This window comes from Pipistrellus kuhlii, unplaced genomic scaffold (genome assembly GCF_014108245.1).
Source record: "Pipistrellus kuhlii isolate mPipKuh1 unplaced genomic scaffold, mPipKuh1.p scaffold_m20_p_5, whole genome shotgun sequence".
Classification (NCBI taxonomy): domain Eukaryota; kingdom Metazoa; phylum Chordata; class Mammalia; order Chiroptera; family Vespertilionidae; genus Pipistrellus; species Pipistrellus kuhlii.
Window position 1 is genome coordinate 47834612 of NW_023425551.1, and position 22686 is coordinate 47857297.

A 22686-nucleotide genomic window follows, 5' to 3' on the forward strand; every position below is an offset into this window, starting at 1 on the left:
GTGCGAATTAAATCTATTAAACATTTAATTATATAACTTGGAGACCATCATACTTGAGCAAATTCACCCAAAGAGTTGGTCTCATTCTCTGTTTATTTTAAAAGCAACTACAAAAAGAGATTTTTCTTCTCATAGTAGTCTCTTTGGCTCCTAGTTTGATTGTTAGGATTTTTAAAATAGGGTAAATGTTGCCTAATCTTATACTAAATGTGTTGATAATTGAAAAGATTTCACTAAAGAATGAACACATTGGCTGAAAAACAAATTTTAAAGTTTAACTACACCATTAAGTTATAAAAAGTATATTAAATAACAAATGAGAAACTGCTTTTCTCTATCAAACTGGCAAATATTTTTATCATTCTAACCGTTAATGATGTTTTAAAGAAAATGAGCATTTTCATTCATCGAAGGTGGAAATATAAATTGGTAAAATTCCTGGAGAGGCAACATGTGTCAAATACCTTGAAAACATGCAGATCTTTGATCTGATAATTTTATTTTTAGCAACTTATCCTGAGCAAGTAAAAATGCAAAACAAATGTACAGATCTTTATTTATTTTAATTATTTATTTTTAAAATTGTATAATTGATGTGGAATATTGTATTGGTTTTAGTTGTACAACATAATGATTTGATATATGTACATATTGCAATAGGCTTAACATCCATCATTTCATATAGTTACAAATTTTGTTTCTTGTGAAGAGAACATTTATTCTCTTAGCAACTTTCAAATATATAATACAGTATTGTTAACTATAGTCACTATGTTATACAATACATTACATCCCTAGGACTTATCCTACAGCGTTTCCCCGAAAATAAGACATCCTCCGAAAACAAGACCTACTTACAGGTTTTCTTCTGAGTGAAATATAAGGCATCCTCCCGAAAATAAGAACCCCCCCACCCCCCAAGCTAAACATGAGAGATTTGGTCCACTGATTCTGAAAGAAATGGAGTCACAAGAAATTCACCAGGAAATTCAGGAATTGGATTGCTATGATGATGTTCCAGAAGATGATGACATGATTGTCATTGAATAAATGAGTAAATTCTTTACAATACAGTGATTTTGTAAACAGTAGCCTCTCTCTGATTGACTAAAAGTTTAGTTGTCAATTTCAAAACCAAAGTTATTTTGGAATAATTTATTGTAAGAATTCAAATAATTCTGAAATATCAACTTACCGCATTTACTCTGACTGCAATAAAATTTAAATCGAGATTGTACCAGAAAGTTCAAACAACCCATGTTTAGGAATCATATTCAAGTATCTTTTTGGTAGTGCTAAAAATATTGTTCTGACTTTATTCTTTAAAAAAAATATATTTTTTTTTTATTTTTAGCTAGAGAGAGGGATATAGAGATAGAAACATTGATGAGAGAGGAATATCATCATCAATTGGCTGCCTCTGGCATGCCTCCTAATAGGGATCAAACCCACAACCTGGGTGTTGTGCCCTGAATGGGAATTGAACCTCTGACCTCTTGTTCCTGGGTCAATGCTCAACTGCTGAACCACACCAGCTGGGCTCTGATTTTATTTAATTTTGTGAAGAGAAGTGTTTGGTTAAGTACTCAGAAAATATTATAGAATATGTATTGAAGTATAAGGCTCAGATGATACCCAGTATAGACAGAAACTTATTTTTGTCTTAATTCGGATATGTATGAACTTAAAGCATTTTGAATTAAAAATACAGGCTGATTTAGCATAACCATATACAAATAAGTCACTACTTTATAGATAGGAACTTTCAGAATATTTTATTGTCTATTCTTAAATGTGCAGTTCTACTTAAAATCAAAACAATAATATAAATACAGAAGTTGCTGATGACACTGTGATGATGACTCTGCAACTGGTTAAATTTTGTGGTGCTGATAGAATCTGTAGAAACCCTTGAAACTACAAAATATCAGAGAAGGGAAAATAGAGTCCCTCAAATCCAAATTTCTGACTACTTTGCTTCAAAAGAGCCTGAAATATATATAGATTGTGTTATTATTTGTGAATAAGTACTTATCTAGTGACTAGATATTCTTCTCTAACTAAAATTATTTTTTCATGTATTTAACAGTTATAGTAAATATATGTAGATGTATGAAACAAATAATATTCTAATGCTGTCATGGTATTTTTCATACATAGATCAGCTGTGTATTTAAACAGCCTTTCATTTTAAATAATCTATGGAAAAGTGGCCTTTGCATAGAGTATGGCTTACCACAGAACATCATTTATTCCACTGGTGATTCCAAATTGCAAGCATTTTATTTTTGTGATGCACTTTATGTTCCAAAACAAAAAACATACAAGAGAGGGTCTTCAATAATTATAATTGTTACTTATTGTGATCTTATTTATGACCACAAAATTCTATAGGAAAGAAACAACCAAAATATTTAAAAGAACAGATATATTGATGATGACTTGTTTAATGTGTTTTGGTAGTTGGCATATGTAACATTTCATAATTGTCATTCATCAGACCTATTCTAATCTGTTATTGTTTTACCAGTGATTGTTTTTACACTTTAACCAGGCTTTATCTTGAATCATTATCTAGAATCATTACTTTAAAGGAGTAAAATGTAGACACAGTTGGAACATACTGCAAGAAGCTGCACAGATTTATTTCAGACATGAGCCATAAAGGGGTTAAGCTATGTAATTATGCCCAAAGCAAAAGAACTGCTCCGTAATCTGTGAAAGCTTATATGGCAAAGTAATACAATTAGAATTGGTGAAGTTTCTACGACCATGCGGAAAACTCAGTTTTAATTCTAAATAAATTTTACATTAATTTTGTCTAGCACCTTTGGGATTCACCAGTGATTATAGGTAGGAAGCCAATTAAAGAATGCTACAACTTCTGATTTTAAAATTGATTAAAAATTTTTATTGATTTCATAGAGGAAGGGAGAGCGAGAGAGAAACATCAGTGATGAGAGAGAATCTTTGATCAGCTGCCTCCTGTACACCCTCTACTGGGGATAGAGCCCACAACCTGGGCATGTGCCCTTGACTAGAATCGAACTTGGGACCCTTCAGTCCATAGGCCAGTACTCTAGCCAAATCAGCTAGGGCTAAAATTGATATTAACTGTTAATTTTTCAAATAGAAAATTAAAACCTTAAATTCCAAATGTATCATAAACATCATTACCACCAACAACACCATTATCAATAAACACTTACTATATGCCCACTCTGGCTAGAGGGGATCAGTAATAGATTTTAGAGCCCCAAGAGCAATTAGGTAGAAGAATCTAATAGCACTTAGTAGTCTTTTATCTCAGATAGCAGAACTGTTTTACAGATAAGGAAACAGATGTACAAAATAATTTTTCTAAAGTAATTCATCTAGTAAACAGGGGTTGAGGTGGAATACACATAAGAATCCAAATCCCCTGCTCTAATTTATTGCATCACCAAATTAAGTCACAGAATCTTCTTTTCACAGTTTCAAGAATATATTAAAATATTGATGTCAGTTGCCTGAGACTTTCACCTCATATGCAAGGATGGAATCCGACAACCACAGGTTCCCTCTTTGTACCACTTAAATTGTTGTATAATATATTGTTTTGAGATGTGAATAAAGCTCGGAGGCTTAGACATTGGCAGGATCTGTGTGAGGATTACTCAAGGACATTTATTACTTCTTTTAGGAACAGCATCTGTTGCAGTCGCAGGTATCCTTGCAGCTCTTCGAATAACCAAGAACAAACTGTCCGATCAAACAATCCTATTCCAAGGAGCTGGAGAGGTACCTGCTGTATATAATACTTACGTTCTCCTAGACTAATGAACATAGAGTTCATTTTAATTCCTCATTAACTTGAAATTTGAGGTATTCTTTCAAATTTCTAGTATATTGTAAATATAGGTTTTATTGAAAGATTCACAAATTTACATTCATTTTGAGGCCCATTAATTTTTCATAGGAGGCTTTAGCATTATAGAGATATTTTTCACATTTTTACATTGATAAGTTTACCAGATGTTGCCACAGGTTTTTATTATGCATATTTAAGGTGCCATGCAATAACAGAAGTTTCCAATGTATGCTTAGTATATACTACTAATATAAAAGCCTATAAGAAATAGGGTATGCTAACTGATGCTTTTATATCCTCCAGTGTCACAAAAGTCTTCTTAATTTCACTCACAACTCAATGTTTACACATATAACTATATCTAAGTTTTTAAGAAAAAAGTATTCGAGAGACTCATTGTTCATTGCAACTGTTCTCACAAGAAAGAACAAAAATATTTTATACTTTTAGAAGGAGATAGCATCAAGACAGAATTATGCTATTTTCTGTTATCTTTTCCTATAAATTTATCATTTGAAAGAAAATTAGACTCTAGCAATAATAATTCACCCCCAAAATAGAAATTAAAATGTTAGTTGAGTTGAGCTTCTTGTGAGAAAACTGTCAAATCTGTTCAGAATTATAGAATGAAATAAATAGAGAAATGCCTTGTGGCTGTACCATATATATTTTAAGAAGGTTTAAATATACAAATTTAATAAGATTATGACTAAATACATTACACTTGTAGAAATTATGTTGGTTTTGATTTTACTTGTTCTTAAAACAAAATATACAAATCTAGAACTTAGATGCCAAGCTACAGATGTGAAATACTCAGAATGTAAATCACAAATTTGTTTTCACACTGAAATAAAAATCAGGGCAAGTAAGAGTTCATTAATATTTGAGTTTTTTATTTCTGTGGATTGTATCATGCTGTACTTCATTTTAGTAAACTTCTTTTGAATTTCCAAAGGATTTTGTTGAGTGGCACAGGCCAGCTTTTGACAGTAGGATAGAAGTATTCAGTGGTTGGATGGCTCAAAACTGTCACTCATGATAACGTTTTGGAAATTTCACAGATTATGACAACGTTTATCAAATACCAAAGAAGTTCATTCTTTTAATCTTGAAAGAAAATTCACAGTGCTTTTTTTGTCCAAATTAAGAGGGTAAATAAATGCTTGGGATTTTTTGTGTTTCATTTTATTGCCTATTTGGTTAAGTTCCATCCAAATGACCTGGCTTCATTCTTCAAATTCAGTTAGAGCTTGAACCCAACAATAAACAATACACAGTCCAATAAGCAAGGCTGACCAGTTCATTATTTAAAATTTAATATTTTCTTATTGGCACAAATCTTAATTGTATTAGCACGATTAAAGATACTGACAATCAAGGATATTACTGGTTTATTTGTGGCTAAATAGGAAGCTTCATAATAGTGGTTCTGTTGTGATAAGAATAATTGTCATTCATTTTAACCCAAATGTGACAAAAATACTTTGCTCCCACTACAAATGAATAAATGAATAGCTCTTTAGGCCAGCAGACAACTTCCTTATTAACAAGAACAAAATGCAGTGAAATGTAACCTGATAAGATATAATGTGGAACAACTTAAAATATTTTTGTTTTTATGACCTTTTCTCAGGCTTCCTTAGGGATTGCTCACCTTATTGTAATGGCCATGGAGAAAGAAGGTTTTCCAAAGGAGAAAGCCATAAAAAAGATATGGTTGGTTGACTCTAAAGGATTGATAGTTAAGGTAAGAATATGTCATTTTAACCAGAAGAAAAATTGATCTGCCATTCTGGATGCTCATCCCAAAGACTACTACTGATTTCATCTATGCCACCCCCAAAACTGTGTTAAAAGAGTAGCCCTTATATATGAACGACCATGTCGTTCAGCAATACTTATACTCTTCTGAATAAAGAAGAAAAATATGGCTCCGCTAGAGAACCTGTCAGGGAGGTGATGTGAATGGGCTCTACAGGTCAGTCCACTTGAATGAGGTGAGTTTCCAGCTGAGGCAATCTGATACTGATATAGATGAAACTCCTGGGCATAACTCCTTTTATTAAAGGCCATCTGTCTAATTGCATACGAGCTAGAAGGAAAGGAGGAATAAATAAATAAAATGCTACTCTTTTTACCTCCTACTTTCTCTCAACCAAATTCTTAGTGTTTGAATGGGAATTCCTGAGGAGGGTTTTAATAAATGGCCTGTTTCAATGTTGACTTACTTGAGGTTCAGTTTCCCTAGCTTTAATAGAGATGATAGTCCCACTTCATAGGATCATGGTAGAAGTAAATAAGACGAGGTAAGTAACCATGTTGCTGAAAAGTTGTAAGGCATCATTATTACTTCTACCTTCTGTGCACATCAATCACACTTTCTTAAGCTACTGGAAAAAATAATGTACATCCCCTTTCCACACAAGGATGAATTTTTAAAATAAACATAAGCAGTGTGTTTGGTAATTTAATATACAATATAAGCAAATGTGAATGTATACAAACTTTCTGGAAAACTGTTTTGTATGTATTATGAGCTTTTAAAAGTTCATGCTTTTGATCCAATAATTTCCATTCTTTTTTCTAAATATGTTTTTAGAGGAAGGGAGAGGGAAAGAGGGATAGTAACATCAATGATGAGAAAGAATCATTGATCAGCTGCCTCCTGCATGCCCCTTACTGGGCATTGAGCCTATAATGCAGGCATGTGCCCTATGACTTCCTGTTCATGGGTGGATGCTTAACCACTGAGGAACACTGGCCTGGCCAATAATTTCTATTCTAAAAATATATTCTAATAGAGATAGAGATGTGTACAATGTTTTTTATGAAGATGTTATCACAACATTATATATGATAGTGATATATTTTATCATACATTAATTATAATAGTGATCTGTTGTTATACTTACCTAAATAAAGGATAACTGTGCAATAAATCTTGGAATAGTCACATAAGTATAACATACAAGCTTAAAATGGTTCTCAAAGAACTATAAATAGCATTAAAGGTTTTATAATACATTAGGTAAAAAAGGAAAACACTGTCTTATGTATAACTATTTTGTTTAAAAATTGAGTTACATATAAGAGTCATAGAAGGAAATGCATCAAATAAATATTACTTTAAAACTAACATTATTTTATTGTCTGTCTGTATATTCTAAATTCTACCAAGTAATTGTATTCCTTTAAAGTTAGAAAAGTTAGCAGGTTGACAGCTGTCTGAGCAGGGGGCTGGGTGGATGAGGTGGAGGGATTGAGCAAAAAAGAGAAAAAAACTCAAGGACACAGACAACAGTAAGGTGATTTTAGGATTGGGGTGGAAGAGGTAAAGGGGTGTAAATACTGAGGGATGTAGAGTTGACTTGGGTGGTGAACACACAATAGAGTGTATAGATGTACAGTTATGCACCTGAAACCTGTATCATTTTGTTAACCAGTATCACCACAGTAAGTTCAATAAAAGGGGGGGGGGGGGCGAAATAAAACTAGAAAAAACGTTTATTTTAAAAAATCAGTTTAGCCGAAATTGGTTTGGCTCAGTGGATAGAGCATCTGCCTTCGGACTGAAAGGTCCCAGGTTCGATTCCAGTCAGGGGCATGTGTCTTGGCTGCGGGCACGTCCCTGGTGGGGGTGGGGTGCAGGAGGCAGCTGATCGATGTTTCTCTCTCATCGATGTTTCTGGCTCTCTGTCCCTCTCTCTTCCTCTCTAAAAAAGCAATAAAATATATATATTTTAAAATATAATAAAATAAAAATAATAAAACCAATATAGACTGACACATTTTACCTCAGAAGAAAAAGTATATACATAATTTTTTATAGCAAATGAGAATCTCTAAAGTAATAAAACAAGATAGAAATCACTTTGACAGCATCTTCTGAGAACCAAATAATAATAATTTCATTAATTTTTTAAAATAGCAAATTAATTGTTTAAAATAAAAATTTACAACAAAATTTTCAATTTCTTGGCTTATAATTGTTGTTCTTTGAAGAATTAGTATAACTAAAAAAATTGTACACTGTGGTCACATGAAAAATATTGTAGTCATGAAAGAATAAGATTTACTGAAAAAAGCCGCCTATGGATCAGGCATTATCTTAGCCTTGGGGGACACAATGAGGCCCTGCATCTCAGGAAGCTCACAGCCTACTAGGGAAAATTCAAAAAAGCCAGGAGTTACAATTCTACCTGAAAATGTTATAGAAACACGTCCTTGATGTCAGAGGTACACATAGAGGTCACTTTCAGCTTTAATAGGAATACTAAGGAAGATTCCGAGACAAGATGTCTCTTCAGCTAACTTTGAAAGGAAGAATTGGGAGTTTACCTGGAGTTTCCATAGACATCTTTAAACTTCTTATATCCAAAACTGAGGCAAAAGAAGTAGAAGAACAAGTTCACTTTTAGATCTTGAATGAAAATAGGGATCATGTTTTTCATCTCTTTATATTTCCAAAGCCTACATAGTGTCTATAATTGATAATAAATATTTTGTTAATAAATGAATTAATGAATGGCCTTCCAGGCTGAAGGGCAGCATTTACCATCAACTGAAGGAACTTATGCAGAGGAGGTTTGCCTCTGGTCACTTTGATGGCATTGTGGAAGGTGGACTGAAATGAGGTTAAAACAAGGGAAGGAAATGCATTACAAAGCTGTTGCAATGATACTGATAAAAATTAGTTGGTTCTGAAATAAAGCAGTGACTCTAGGGGTGAGTGAAAAAGTTTGAATTTAAGAAATAGGGCCCTGATCAGTATGGCTCAGTTGATTCAGTGTTGTCTCATGCAGTAGAAGATCGCTGATCCCCTTCCTCTCTCTCTAAAATCAATTTTAAAAAAATAGGATTATTAGCATACATAGGAACTGTTTAAATATGGAGGGAGGAGTAGGATAGAGTAGAGGAAGGAATCTAGCAGGACTCCTTGATAAATGATGTAGCCATAATGTAGAAAAGGAATAAAGAATGGACCTGTTTACGGGAAAGATAATGAGATCAGTTTTGGACATAGCTAGTTTAAGGTGACTGTGAAGACATTAGACAGAGATGTCCCCTTGGCAATCAGAGATAAAAGAATAAGGCTCTGGTTAAGGGTCTGGGCTCCTGGAGATGGAGATTTGGGGATCATCCGCACGTAAACAGTTGGAGCCATGGAAAAAGCTATACAAGTTATGCTGTGCTTACAGATGTTATACATTCAAGAATCCATACAAAAGTGAAAGTCTGTGATTGTGATTTTGTGATTTCTACTGACTTTTTAATATGTGAAATATTCATAAAATATATAGATTTTAGCACCTCAAATTTAACATAGAACTCTCAGTGAGTTCAAATTCCATGGATTATAATATTTGGAATAACTGTGAAGTTGTTGCTAGACATAATCAGTCACTCTTACTTCATGCTTTTACTTGCCAAAATAAAGAACTGCATATATTCTGCTTGCCAAGGCAAATAAAGTTACATTTAAAAAGTTGTTATATATTTAATAGCTTGTGCAGTATTTCATATAAAAGAAATAAAAGAAGCTTCAGTTAACTGCTTTTTCTTTTGTGTTTTCAAAAATCAAAATTATGTTAGTGTTTTGTGTGGAACTAATAAATCTTAAAATAACTAGTAAGTCAGTATAATTTTTTTCAAACTTACAAGATTTTTTTGTGTTTGTTATTCTTTATCCTTAATATTTTACAACCTCTCCTGAGAACCAATAATAATCATTTTACTAATTTTATTAACTTGCAGTGTAATTGTTTGTATTTATAAAAATATCATAAAGTTTTAAATAGAAATTTTTATTAGTCAAACTCCTTAACTCTTTAAAGATATAAAACCAAAATTAGTAAACTGTAAGGTTAGCTCATTTGTGGAGCTATAGCATCACCAGATTAGAAATGTATTATCCTGACATGTTTTCTCTTTTCATTTTCAACATCATATCTCATGCATTTTCTATTATTTACCTCCTATCCACATGTACAGTGGAGTGAATTTATGCTATAAATATCAATATCTTAAATAATAATTCACCAATATCAATAAAGTTGATTGAAATTGATTTTATGGTCACTGATAATATTTAAATACATTAGGTTAGTATTTCAAAGCAAGAAATATTGACATATCTATTTAGCCAGCTAATATTAATAGACTCTAATATAAAGAAGCTAAGAGTTGGTTTAAAAGAAATCCTTCCAAAATAAAAAGTAGAGAGAGAATAAATCCAGTGAAGAAGGAATGAAAAAGGAACATGCCAGAATGACTGATGTTGATGCATTTCACAATGATATGCAAATTAAAAGAGGGCACTTTCAGAGAGGACAGGAGCCACACTATAAACCAGTCCAGACTTCATGTATTGTCAGTAAATACGTGCCTGCTTTCACTAATGAGCCAAATCAGTGCTGAGGCAGAAAACTCAAACTAGGACTATAGAATTGTTTTTATTATAGTTTTCTTTTATGTAATTGTTTTGAGTTAATTTTTTTTTCTTTATAGTTAAATGTTTGGTTCCTATGAAAAGAGATAATGAATTAAGGCATCTTATGTATTGTTAAGGGTACTTTTGACAGTACAGTTATTTCCTTTCTGAGAGCTTAATCTGTAGGTCCACACTGTATAGAAAAAAGATTTCCTTTCTTCTAGGATATCATCAGTTTCAGTGATCCTACTACCACCTTGAATGATGGTTAATACATTCATCCACTATGGTTCAAAAAAAAATTCTAACTCCTAAGAGACTTTGAAGCTTGGTGAAAAGTATTGACTTGATTTTTATTCTCTCTTTTCTAGTTCATATAGGGTATGATCCATGTATACATATGTATTAAAAAGCAGAGACAAAGGATTATGAGTGTGAGTCTTTTAGACAGTTTGGAAATTATGGATATTGATTTTTAACAGTATTAAATATTGATGGTTTTAACATACTTTTATCTTAAATTATGACCATTCTGCAGCCTTTGTTATGCTCTAGCATGGAAAATACTTTTGCCACATCATTTATCTTTTTAAAGTCTGTCCTGAGATGATGAAACACAGCTCTGAGGTCTTTAACAAGCGCACATACCTTCACTGAAAGTCTTGTAGTGAAGCGTTACTGACAATGCTCTGGGAAGGCCCGTCTGCAGATCCAACAGGGTCAGATTCAACTAAATACATTAATGACATGGCAACAAAATAGGCCAGTAAAATGGGGCTGATTGCGTAAGCAGGCGTGGATTCAAGGTAGACACTCGTGGAAGAGTTCTTTTCATGCCTGCATGCATGCGTGCGTTTGTAGGCAGTCTATAATTGATTTTTTATACATACCCCGGATAATGGAATGTTAAGCCAAAATCTTGACACCCTTTACCACCTATCCTTCCTACCCTTACCAGAATGTATGTACTTTTAATAAAGGAAATAATTTGTTATATTGTATCTTCTATACTGTACTAAGAATCAGCACCAAACAAAATGAGGGGCACTTAAAAAGCAATAACATTCAAAAGAAATTCCCAGCTATCCATAATACATTTGTTGTAATTAGAGACTTAAAAAACAAAGAAAGAAACTCTAGAATTTGGGATTTCTGAGATAAGTGCCCACAAGCACTTTACCAAAAGATAGCAAAAACGCTGAGCAAACAAGGATCCTGGAAAGGGAGAATGAAGGGAAAATAAATCTTCTATATCTTATATCCAACTTAAGTATTGGCATAAAGAGTATGGATTCAAAATTAGATTTTGAAAACAGGAGAAAAGTGAGCCATTGGTCCATAAAATAGAAATCCAAAGGTAAAGGCAATTTGCCTAAATATTACTAGATCCAGAGAAGGTCACGTTCCAAAAAGTTTTTAATTCTAAACCAGATAATCACATCAAGTTTGAAAATGGTATAGAAAATACTTAGGAGACCTTTATTTTGTCTTTTGATTCTTCTTTTTAACAAGTAAAGCCCATCAGTTATGCAAGTATTACTATTTCATGATTCCTGGCCTCCTCTCAGTATTCTGTCAGCATTCCCAAGTCACCACCAAGAATCCACACTTGGGGGCGAGGCTGTGATTAATTTATGTTTCTCACCAGATGCATCTTCTGGCCAAGTGCTGGCTTCAGGGGGTAGGAACTGTCAGTGCTGTTACTATTATTGATAAAGGAAGATGCTCATGATAGCAGCATACATCTTTTCTTTTCAGACACTGTTTATTCTGTCTTTATGACTTGCTTCTCATTCCAGGGAAACTTAGGGGTCTAACCCACATTAAATATTTTTCATTGTATTTCAGAGTGTGAGGAATGGAATGGGGGACTGTGCCTCCTTCCTTTTTAAAGATACATCATCACAGCAGTTGCTCACATAACTTCCACTCTGTCCTTTTGGCCATTAGGTAGTCTCAGTCTCATCTCACTTCAGGCTGCAAGGAGCTAAGAAATATAGTTTGCACCTGAGTAGCCATATGGTTGGCTAAAACTGGGAAATCTTATTAAAAAGGAGAGAATGGCAACCAAAGAAAAAGAGAAGTTGTTTATTAAGAGAGTAAATTTCATATTAAGTGTTTTTTATCACAATAAAATAAACATTTACTTTTTTAAAAGTAGAGAGTTAATTGGTGGACAATTAGAATTCTCTGCCACAGCATGAAAAAGGATCCTGTTTGGCCATAAAAGTAATATGACATAGTTAGACTATAATCCAAAAGACCAATAGGCAAAGCCTGCGATTCATCCAGTCTTCCCTGAAAAATATGATTTTTTTTTAGCAGCCCTCAAAATTATATGGTATAACATTGCATTGGATGACTATAGCTGGTTTGGAGTAGGTGAATAATTATCTATGTTAGAGAACCTAGCACACATTACACAAGTTCTCTTGTCTGTGGAAGCATCTCTAAACTTTTGAAGAAGTAAGAACCAGGCTTACCTCTGAGTAGTTCTTCTCATACAAATCTACACATTAGCAAGGGCGCTGCTCTTGCTTCTCACTCAAGATTCAATGTCTCAACCATAAACAGGAAAGTGTCCAATATAGTAGCTGCATTCCACCATTACTTAGCACCCACCTGTTTGTGATGGACTAGACACTAAAGACTGCCACATGTGCCTGAAAACAAACATCACCACCACAAGCTTCCAGAAGAGCCATGTAGCCACCACTTCATGATGCTCATTTCTCCTTCAAGGTCCTGTGAAGGTACATCAGCTTGGTGACCGCTATGTTTAAACCAGAAACCATAGCTGCAAGAGTCTGGGGACTATAGTTTAGCCCTTCAGCCTCAACTGCACAGGAAGTCAGATGGGGTAGCTCTGAGAATGTTGGCTGGGTGACTCTAAGCTGCAAGTTAGGTCCAGGTCCGCTGCACAAGGCTGTCATCCCCCTTGGACCAGCAAGCAAGCAGGTTGTGCACTTCTAAAAGGATGGCCAAGGCACAAGAGAACAAATAGTGCCAACAATTCCTCTTAAGGCCTAACTACGCTTGGAACTGGCTCTCTTTCACTTCAGCTCATATTTTATTGATCAAAGCAAGCCACATCTTTACATCCAAAGACAAAGGGGCAGGAAAGTATACTCTACCTTTTGTGAAAGGAACTATGAAGTACATTACAAAGAATATTGACCCAGTAAAGGGATAAAGAGGAATTGGGGCCTAAGTCAGAGTCTGAATTATCAAAATATCTGGGGGGAATTCTATAGCAACTCAAATACTTCTATTTTCTTAGTTGTGACTAATAAATTATCATTAAGTCTAGCCATATCTTAGGATGATACTTAACTAATTTGTGATTGAGATATGTAAATGATATAGATTTCCCAGTTGTGACACTAAGAGATGTGAGGAATGGGGACACCAGGTGAGTATGGGGTTACCTCTAATACTGTAGTGATAATTATAATATTTCATTGTTTTATTTTAAATATTACAAGGAAATGAGAATATATAGTGTTTACTCACAAAATCAGACCTGCTTTACATAACTGTTTGTTGTTAGACTTACGACTAAGTTCTAAAAAGGCTGTGATAATAGATGGATTTTATTGAACATAAGGTTATGCTTCCTGATGAAATTTGGAACTGAAATTGTATGATTCTTTTGACTGTATTTTTTGTAATAAGCATGATGAAAAGAATATGGATTAACGAAATTCAACTTAATATTACTAGAAATTAGAGTGTTCTCTCCTGGAATAAATATGGAACAAGAAGCTTCAAATTTGACTCTAAATGAATTAAATATTTTTAAAAATTGAGATATAATTGACATATGACATTATATGTTTCAGGTGTACAACATAATGTTTCAGTATTTGTTTATATTGTGAGAAGTTCACCACAATAATGTGGTTAACATCCATCACCACAGAGTTAAATGTTTTTTTCCTGTGGTGAGAACTTTTGTTAATATCTTTTTTTTTTTTTTTAGCAACTTTCAAATGTATAATACAGTATTATTAACTATAGTGACCATGGTATTTATACATTATGTTCCCAGGACTTAATTATTTCATAATTGAAAGTTTGTAACTTTTTACACCCTTTACCCATTTTGCCCATCCCCCACCTGCCGCCTTTGGCAACCACCAATCTGTTCTCTGTATCTATACATTAGTGGGGTTTATTTATTTTTGTAAAATACATTTTTATTGATTTCAGAGTGGAATGGAGAGGGGAAGAGAGATAAAAACGTCAATGATGAGAGAGAATCATTCATCTGCTGCCTCCTACATGCCCCTTACTGGAGATGTGCCCTTGACTGGAATCGAACTTGAGACCCTTTAGTCTTCAAACTGACATTCTTTCCACTGAGCAAAACCAGCTAGGGCAGTGGGGTGTTTTTTTGTTTTTGTTTTTGTTTAGATTCCACTTATAGCCAGATCTACATTCTGAGCCAGATCTATCTTCTGAGACACTGCTATATTGAAACAATCTTTAGTAACAGTATCTTTGTTTAAATGACATTTTGCATTACCCTTTGTTAATGTCAGTTTCTCACAGATGTCTTTCAGATTAGGATTTTTAATATTAAATACTAGATAAATAAGGGAAAGACTTTATTTAGCTCACTGTTATATCCCCATTGCCAAAACATTGTCTGAGACATAAATATTTCTTAAAAGAATGAGTGAAATGATACTCTGATCATTGGAGAAGAGAGTTTAAGATTAGCTGTTAACATAAAAATGTTAAGCATAAATACTGGCAATATGGGTAGTATTATGAAATTTCTTTGATTCCCATATGTTTGGCAGATTTATCATTTCTTCCTCTTTGCTTTACTTAGGGGCGTGCTGCCTTAACAAAAGAGAAGGAGGAATTTGCTCATGAACATAAAGAAATGAAAAACCTAGAAGACATTGTTCAAGAAATAAAACCAACTGCTCTCATAGGTAAATGTTTCCCTCCCTCACATAAACCCCACCTGACCCCATTTTCACCCGAATTTTTTTCTTAACTACGGATTTATGAGGCATAGTTTCGCTTTCTGAAATTCTAACATTCGGAATTGACAAACAAAATTATATATTCACCGAAGCAACGGTACCCCTGGACACCTAGATTTGTAAATTCATGTTGTCTTCTTAGCCTCACTGATCCCAGGTGAAGTGTGCAGCCCCCTCTGCCAACCCTGTCAGCCTGTTACTACCTGGCACATTCAACACTTTCCGAAGCTGATTGCTCCCAATGGACAGTGGCTCTTAATGGGATTGAGCTCGCCCACAATTGGAAACATTTGACAAGGCCTGGATATATTTTTGGTTGAAACAACTGGGAGGACAGGAGGGATGGGGTCAGCATTACTGACATCTAGTGTGTAGAGACTAGGAATGCACAGGAAAGCCCCCACAACAAGGAATTGTCCAACCCAGACTGTTCATATAGCCAGAGCTGAGAAACACTGAACTGGACCCTCCTTGAAGACAGGGACCATATTTCACATAGCTTTGTATTGCTCATAGCACTTAACACAGTAGCTTAACATGGCATGTGCACTGTGAAATGTTTATTATGGCCAAGTTTAATGTGGTTGAAAAGAACACAAAGAGAGCCATGAAACTTAATCGTATTTTGTGTGTATATAATGTCAGCCCTTACTCTGTCATACTCCATTCCTACAAGCTCTTATAAAGCAGATGACAATATTGAGAACAATGTTGATAACCATAATAAAAACATATACTCCATGATTGCAACTGTAGGAAGCCTTTATTGTTATCGTTTATAAAATATCTTCTATCAGGAATTGCCTTTTTTTCATTTCCGTTATGCAAATTGCTTCATTCTCTGTTAAGCTTTCAACACATCATACTTCGATTTTTAATTGAATTGGATGATTGTCTTAAATGTTAGCATTGGTTTATAAAACACAATTACTTTATAGACCTAGTGACTGAAATATACTCATATACAATATTTCTTATAGAGAAATAAATTTTTTACTTATTGATTTGAGAAAGAGAAAGAGAGATGTCTTGTTCCACTTATTTCTGTGTTAATTGTTTGATTCTTGTATGTACCCTGATTGGGGATCAAACCCACATCATTGGCATATTGGGACGAGGCTCTAACCAATTGAACTACCCGGACATGGCCATTTTGGACACATTTTTAATGTCCTGTTAAAAATACCTGTAATCAAAATTTCTAGTGATCAGTTACCAACTCAGTGTATTATGAGTCAAATGTTATAGTTGTGATTTTTTAGATACCGTATTTTTCGGACCATAAGACGCACTTTTTCCCCCCCAGAAGTGGGGGGGGAAAGCCCCTGCGTCTTATGGTCCAAATATAACCTACACATATACTTTAAAAAAAAAGTTTTTTTACTTGCCCGGCTCTGTGTGGTCTCTGTGTGCTTGCCTGGCTCTAAAATGGTTCTAAATGCTGCTGTTTACTTTACAGGGTTGGTTACATGTGTTTATGACTGTGATGTTGGGTTTTAATGCACATAAAATATTTTAGGACACTATTTGTTTCAGAATCTTTTTTTCTTCATTTCCCTTCTCTAAAATCTGGTGCGTCTTATGGTCTGGAGCGTCTTATGGTCCGAAAAATACGGTACTTCTAGATATGTAAACCTAAAGGCAATTGACATTAATAAACTTATCTTTTTTGTCACCTTGATACAAATGTTATTTAGCATCTATTAAAAAGTGACCTTTTCATTGTTGTTTGGGCATGGGCTTCTTGGATTTATTAACAGATGATAGTCCAATTCACTGGTTTCTCATTTCTATTTCAGGAGCTGCCGCAATTAGTGGGGCATTCTCCGAACAAATCCTCAAAGACATGGCTGCCTTCAATGAACGGCCTATTATTTTTGCTCTGAGTAATCCAACCAGCAAAGCAGAATGCACTGCAGAGCAGTGTTATAAAGCAACCCAGGTAAAGCAAAAGCACAACTGATATTTTAATTATCAAATTTTGATTCATTATAGGGAAGCGCAAGATATCAATGGAACTTACAACTTAAATTTTAAAAATTATGCAAGCAAGATTGAAAAAAAAAGGTGAACAGGTCAGAAGGGAAAAGAACTATATTCTAGAATGCTGTTGTAAAAAAAATCCTCTTCTTCAATAAAATGAAATAAGTTTGGTAATGTTTTGTTGATAATTTTCCTCAAGTGATTTGGAATATCTAAGGTTAAAACATAAAAGTTAAAAAGGAAAAAGCTTGATTCTAGATGCTTATTAAAATAACTTTTAACTAGCTATTTCAAAACACTGAAGCACACAGTATGAAAACCACAGTCTTATTTTTGCTTTGCTAACCCTGGGTTGGGTTTTGACGCCGTGGGTGGAGTATCTGGGCAGCACTCTGACATCCAGCCAAACTGAGGCCGGAGTTCTCAAAGCTTCAGTTCTTTTTTTTTCTTTTCTTTTTTCTTTTTAATATATTTTATTGATTTTTTTTTTTTGCCTCCCTCCCTCCCTCCCACACATCCCCTCCCTCCCCAGAGTTTTGTGTCCATTGGTTGTACTTATATGCATGCATAAAAGTCCTTCAGTTGATCTATTATCTCCCCCAGATCTTCCTCCCCTCCCCGCTGTAATTTGACAGTCTACTTGTTGATATAGTGTCTCTATATCTATCTTTTGGTTCATCAGTTTATAATGTTCTTTATCATCCACAAATGAGTGAGGTCATGTGGTGTTTCTCTTTCATTGATTGGCTTATTTCACTCAGCATGATGTTCTCCAATTCCATCCAGGTTGCTGCAAATGATGAGAATTCCTTCTTTTTTATGGCAGCATAGTATTCCATTGTGTAGATGTACCATAGTTTTTGGATCCAATCATCTGCTGACGGGCACCTAGGCTGTTTCCAAATTCTGGCTATTGTAGATTGTGCTGCTATGAACATAGGGGTTCAAAGCTTCAGTTCTTTACTGTTTCCCCAAAGTGACTTATTTATGCTATTTTTGTATTAATATACAGAGTGAGGCAAAATTAGGTGTGCAGCTGTATGAGAAACAGAGTTTATTCTTGTATTATCTATTTATTTTTTATATTATTATTAACTAGAGGCCTGTTGCATGAATTTGTGCATGGTGAAGTCCCTCATGCTGGCTGTCAGTCGGTGCCTACGGGGCCATCTGGAGCAGTCCTTATTGGGGCTGATTGGGGCCTGCCAGCTGGCTGGGGAAAGGGACCACAGGAGGTTGGCTGTGGTAGCACACTGACCACCAGGGAGCAGCTACTGTGTTGAGTGTCTGCCCCTGGTGGTCAGTGCACAGCATAGCGACTGGTCTCCTGGTCAACCGGTCATTCAATCAACAAGTTGTAATGATCACTTAGGCATATATATATATATATATGTGTGTGTGTGTGTGTGTGTGTGTGTGTGTGTGTGTGTGTGTATGTCTATTATTTTATTATTTTTCATATGGACAACTGTAAACCTACTTTTGCCTCACCCTATATAGGGTGTCCCCCCAAAATGTGTGCACACTTTAAATAATTATAAAGGCAGTGTTTATTAAAATCCATTTTATTTTCAACATGTAGTAGAGTCTATAGACATTGTGTATACATTTTTTGTGTGACATCCTGTATATTTAACTGATATGTTGACAGAGCCTTCTTCCCTTCAAATGTTTGAAAAGTCTTTAAAACAAAACAAAGATATAAATTGAGTCATAGATATCTAACACTTTTATTTTGGAAATAAATCCAAAATGAACTAGAAAAAGTAAACATAGCACAAAGTTATGCCCCTGCACAAATCAGACTTTGATGGCCCCACTTCTTTAATGTTATGTCCTAAATGCTTATGACTAGAATTGATGAAATGTTGGCAAGGAGCTACTGCATTGTTTATTTCTCTTATTTGCGTGGCATCAATGTCCTCAATAATTTAAATTTTTTATCTCAGCTCTAGATTGGGGAACTTACCTCAATAGTAGTTCTTAAATCTTTAAAGGAGAAAAAAAAACAACAACTCTCTGAGCAATAACCAAATTTTAACATTGCACATAGTAGGCATACTAAGTATTTAAGTAATAATTTTGTTTTGTATAGTTTATAGGTCTCAAGAGATTATAGACTCAGCTGTGATAGTCAAACAAAATTACCTAAATTTATATACTTGTGTTTTTAAGTTTGAATACATTTGATGCAAATGGCCTAAACTCTTTCGTAGGATCTCGCTTAATGTTCCGTGTCCCTGTACATAAAATTGAAAGTCACTTGAGGCTGAAAATGTAAGCACTGGTTCAGCCAAAGGATTACAGAACAAAGCAGTGTCTGCCCGCGGCTGGATGTGAGTCTCCGCAGCTGTGGGCACAGGTGAAGCTGTTAAGAAAGTTTAGAAATACAAAATACAAAAAAAGATTATTGAACCTAGAAGAACTATACCAAAAGTGGTATGGAGAGATTTCCTTCTCCATATTAACATTTTATGTATATGAGAATGCTTATCTAGCTATCATTTACATACTGCCATTCGTCCATAAAATATGATGATTATAGAGCCATGGGCAGGAGGAGAGGGAGTGAAGGAGGGAAGGAGGTTAAACATGCATAAATGCAATATTGAAGGTCTCTTCCTATAAATTTTCAAAGGTGTATGTACATCCAAATAGTACATATAAATGTTTATTTAATATATATCAAATATTAATTTAGTTACATTAGAAAGTTACTTGTAATAAAATATTTTATCTGCTAAACAAAGCTGAAGGTATTATATTTGTCTAAAAATATAACCTAATCTTGTATAACACATAGTAGTGTCTTATAGAGACCTACATGAGAATTTTTATTTTCTTTCTCATCTGTTTTCATCTTTTTATATCCTGAATAGGTTGACTCATTATACAATTTTACCTTTGTACATTGGATATTCTCTGACATTGGTAAAATGAATAAGTTAATATTATTAATATCATAATGGGTTTAGACTCTAGTTCAGCGATTTTCAACTGGTGTGCCACACGAATTTTTAAAACATGCAAACCCTAGAGAACAAACTGACAGCTGTCAGAGGGGAGGGAGGTTTCTGAGCTGGGTGGAAATGATTAAGAAAAGCAACACCCCCCCCCAAAAAAAAAACAAAAAAATCTCAGGAACACAGATGACAGTATGGTGATTACAGGGGGAAAGGAAGTGGGAGGAGGTAAAAGAGGATCTAGTTGGGATAAATGGTGATGGAAGGTAACCAATGTTACCCCAGTAAATTCAATGAAATTTTTTTTGAAACATGTATTACCTGACTAGTTAGTCAGGGGCACTGACCTCTTTTTTCTTAGATTGTCAAATAAAAAATGACAACAGCAAACACAACAATAGCCATCCAGTGTGAATGCCCTGACTTAAACCATAAATAAATACGTCATATAATTTAGTTGCATCTTATTGGTCATGTTGCATAATAAGGATAATTGGTTAATTCTTGGTACCAGAAATATGTATATATAAGTATGAGCATTTGGTTTTTTAACCAAAGAACTTATATGCATGTACGCATAATCCATGGACACAAAGTCACTTTGGAGTAAAAATTAATCTAAACTATTTTTTCTCAGATTGGCAAAAAAATATCAGCTATTTTTTGGAGTGCTGTGCAACTTTAGTAATTAGTTCTGTGTGCCATGAGATGACAAGGTCTACAGTCACTGCTCCAGATGTAAGAGGGATCAAAATTCTAACCCAGCTTATCATCATTACACTGTGCTTTGGGGATGTGGGACATCAGATTGTTCCAGTGCATTTCTTAGGCTGTGACGCTTTGTTTGTCCAGGGTTTCCTCTTCCTGTCTGAGAAGCCCAGATGCTTTTAAAGACATCTCCACCCTCCCCACATAGATCAGACAGATGCTTCCCTTTTGGTCAGCAGTATAGGATGTGGCATCCAACATGCCCCAGGTTAATGCCATCTAAAGCATGTAATACATGAAGTTCCTCAAAAGCACTGTGACTAAATATGAATCTAGGAAAAAGTAAAGACAGTCTCTGACAATTATTGGTAAATTAATCTTATTTGCTAATCCCACTTGTTCTAATGGGTTTATTTCCTATATGATTTTTCATGAATTCTTCACAATGTAGAAATATGTAAAATTTGTCCTAGTGACTGTTGAAATGTGTTAATCCCTAAACTCTAACCTAGAATGTCATTCTTTCCAATACTCCAATATTAATGTATCATTTTTATCTTCAGAAATCTATCATTGGAAGCCTATTAGAGATGGGTGACAGGCCTGTAGGTTGGACCACTGCAGAGTGGGACCAGCTTTCGGGTGTCCTGTGCTCCTCTAGGAGTGGAGAGGAAGGTGGAGAGTGGTAATAATCACCCACTCAAGAACTTACTGCCAACATCATAACAACTTGCCCAGACTTAACTAGGGATGAAAAATTGAACTTCTTTCTAAATGCTCAGTGGGATAGTTCTGCTGTGGTACATTTGTTTTAAGGAGCCGGCTTCTTTTCACGGTTGTGTGTCTGTGTTGTAGGGGCGTGCGATTTTTGCCAGTGGCAGTCCTTTTGATCCAGTCACTCTTCCAGATGGTCGGACCCTGTATCCTGGCCAAGGCAACAACGCCTATGTGTTTCCTGGAGTTGCCCTTGGTGTTGTGGCGTGTGGATTGAGGCATATCACGGACAAGGTTTTTCTCACTACTGCGGAGGTACTGTGAAATACTCTTAAGTTCTCCCGGGCTGTAAAATACCAAGCACCTCTCTGTAGCTGTCTACTGTTGCCTTTATCTAGTTCACTCCCTAGAAGGTATAGCTGAAGGAGGGAAAATCTCTCCCAGTGGAGAGAGAATAAGGGGCAGGTGGCAGGTTCATACTGAGTCACTTATAAAAAAAAAAAAATTGTTCTTAAGTAGCCAGCAAAAAACCCACAAAATTGTGTTAAGATTTCTTAAATGGAACCCCTTTTTAATCTTTATACTTTCAAATTTTGTGCCAATAGTGAGACAATTAAAAAATTTTGTTTCCAGCCAGGCCAGTGTTGCTCAATTGTTGAATGTCAACATATGAACCATGAGGTCCATGGTTCAATTCCTGGTCATGGCACATGCCCTGGTTATGGGCTCAGTCCCCAGAGGGGGCATGCAGGAGGCAGCTGATCAATCGCTCATCATTGATGTTTCTATCTCTTTCTCTCTCTCCCTCCCTGAAATCAATTTTTTCAAATTAAAATATCTCTAATTTATAGGTTAAGTGATAAATATTTCTCTACTTAAAGAAATATTAGTGGCATTGTGAAGATTTAAAATGAAAGCCTGATTTGGTATAGTGAAGAAGTGTTTATCATTCAGGGTTCAGTGTAGAAATCAGAAAACACTCTAGGATTTTTTTTTTTTTTAATCTTCACCCAAGGATATGCTGGTATTGATTTT

At 34.8% G+C, this 22686-nt stretch overlaps 1 protein-coding gene across 2 annotated transcripts in view; it reads left to right on the forward strand.

The window, feature by feature from the left end:
• ME1 (malic enzyme 1) overlaps positions 1 to 22686 on the forward strand; it is a 133776-nt gene that overhangs the window by 102688 nt on the left and 8402 nt on the right. The window contains exons 8-12 of one of the 2 annotated variants that reach the window (XM_036414831.2): positions 3683 to 3780; positions 5487 to 5600; positions 15124 to 15229; positions 17083 to 17225; positions 21793 to 21966. In XM_036414831.2, coding sequence (XP_036270724.1) covers positions 3683 to 3780; positions 5487 to 5600; positions 15124 to 15229; positions 17083 to 17225; positions 21793 to 21966 — 635 coding nt within the window. The remainder of the gene's footprint in view (positions 1 to 3682; positions 3781 to 5486; positions 5601 to 15123; positions 15230 to 17082; positions 17226 to 21792; positions 21967 to 22686) is intronic. The other variant, XM_036414832.2, reaches the window with a different exon arrangement.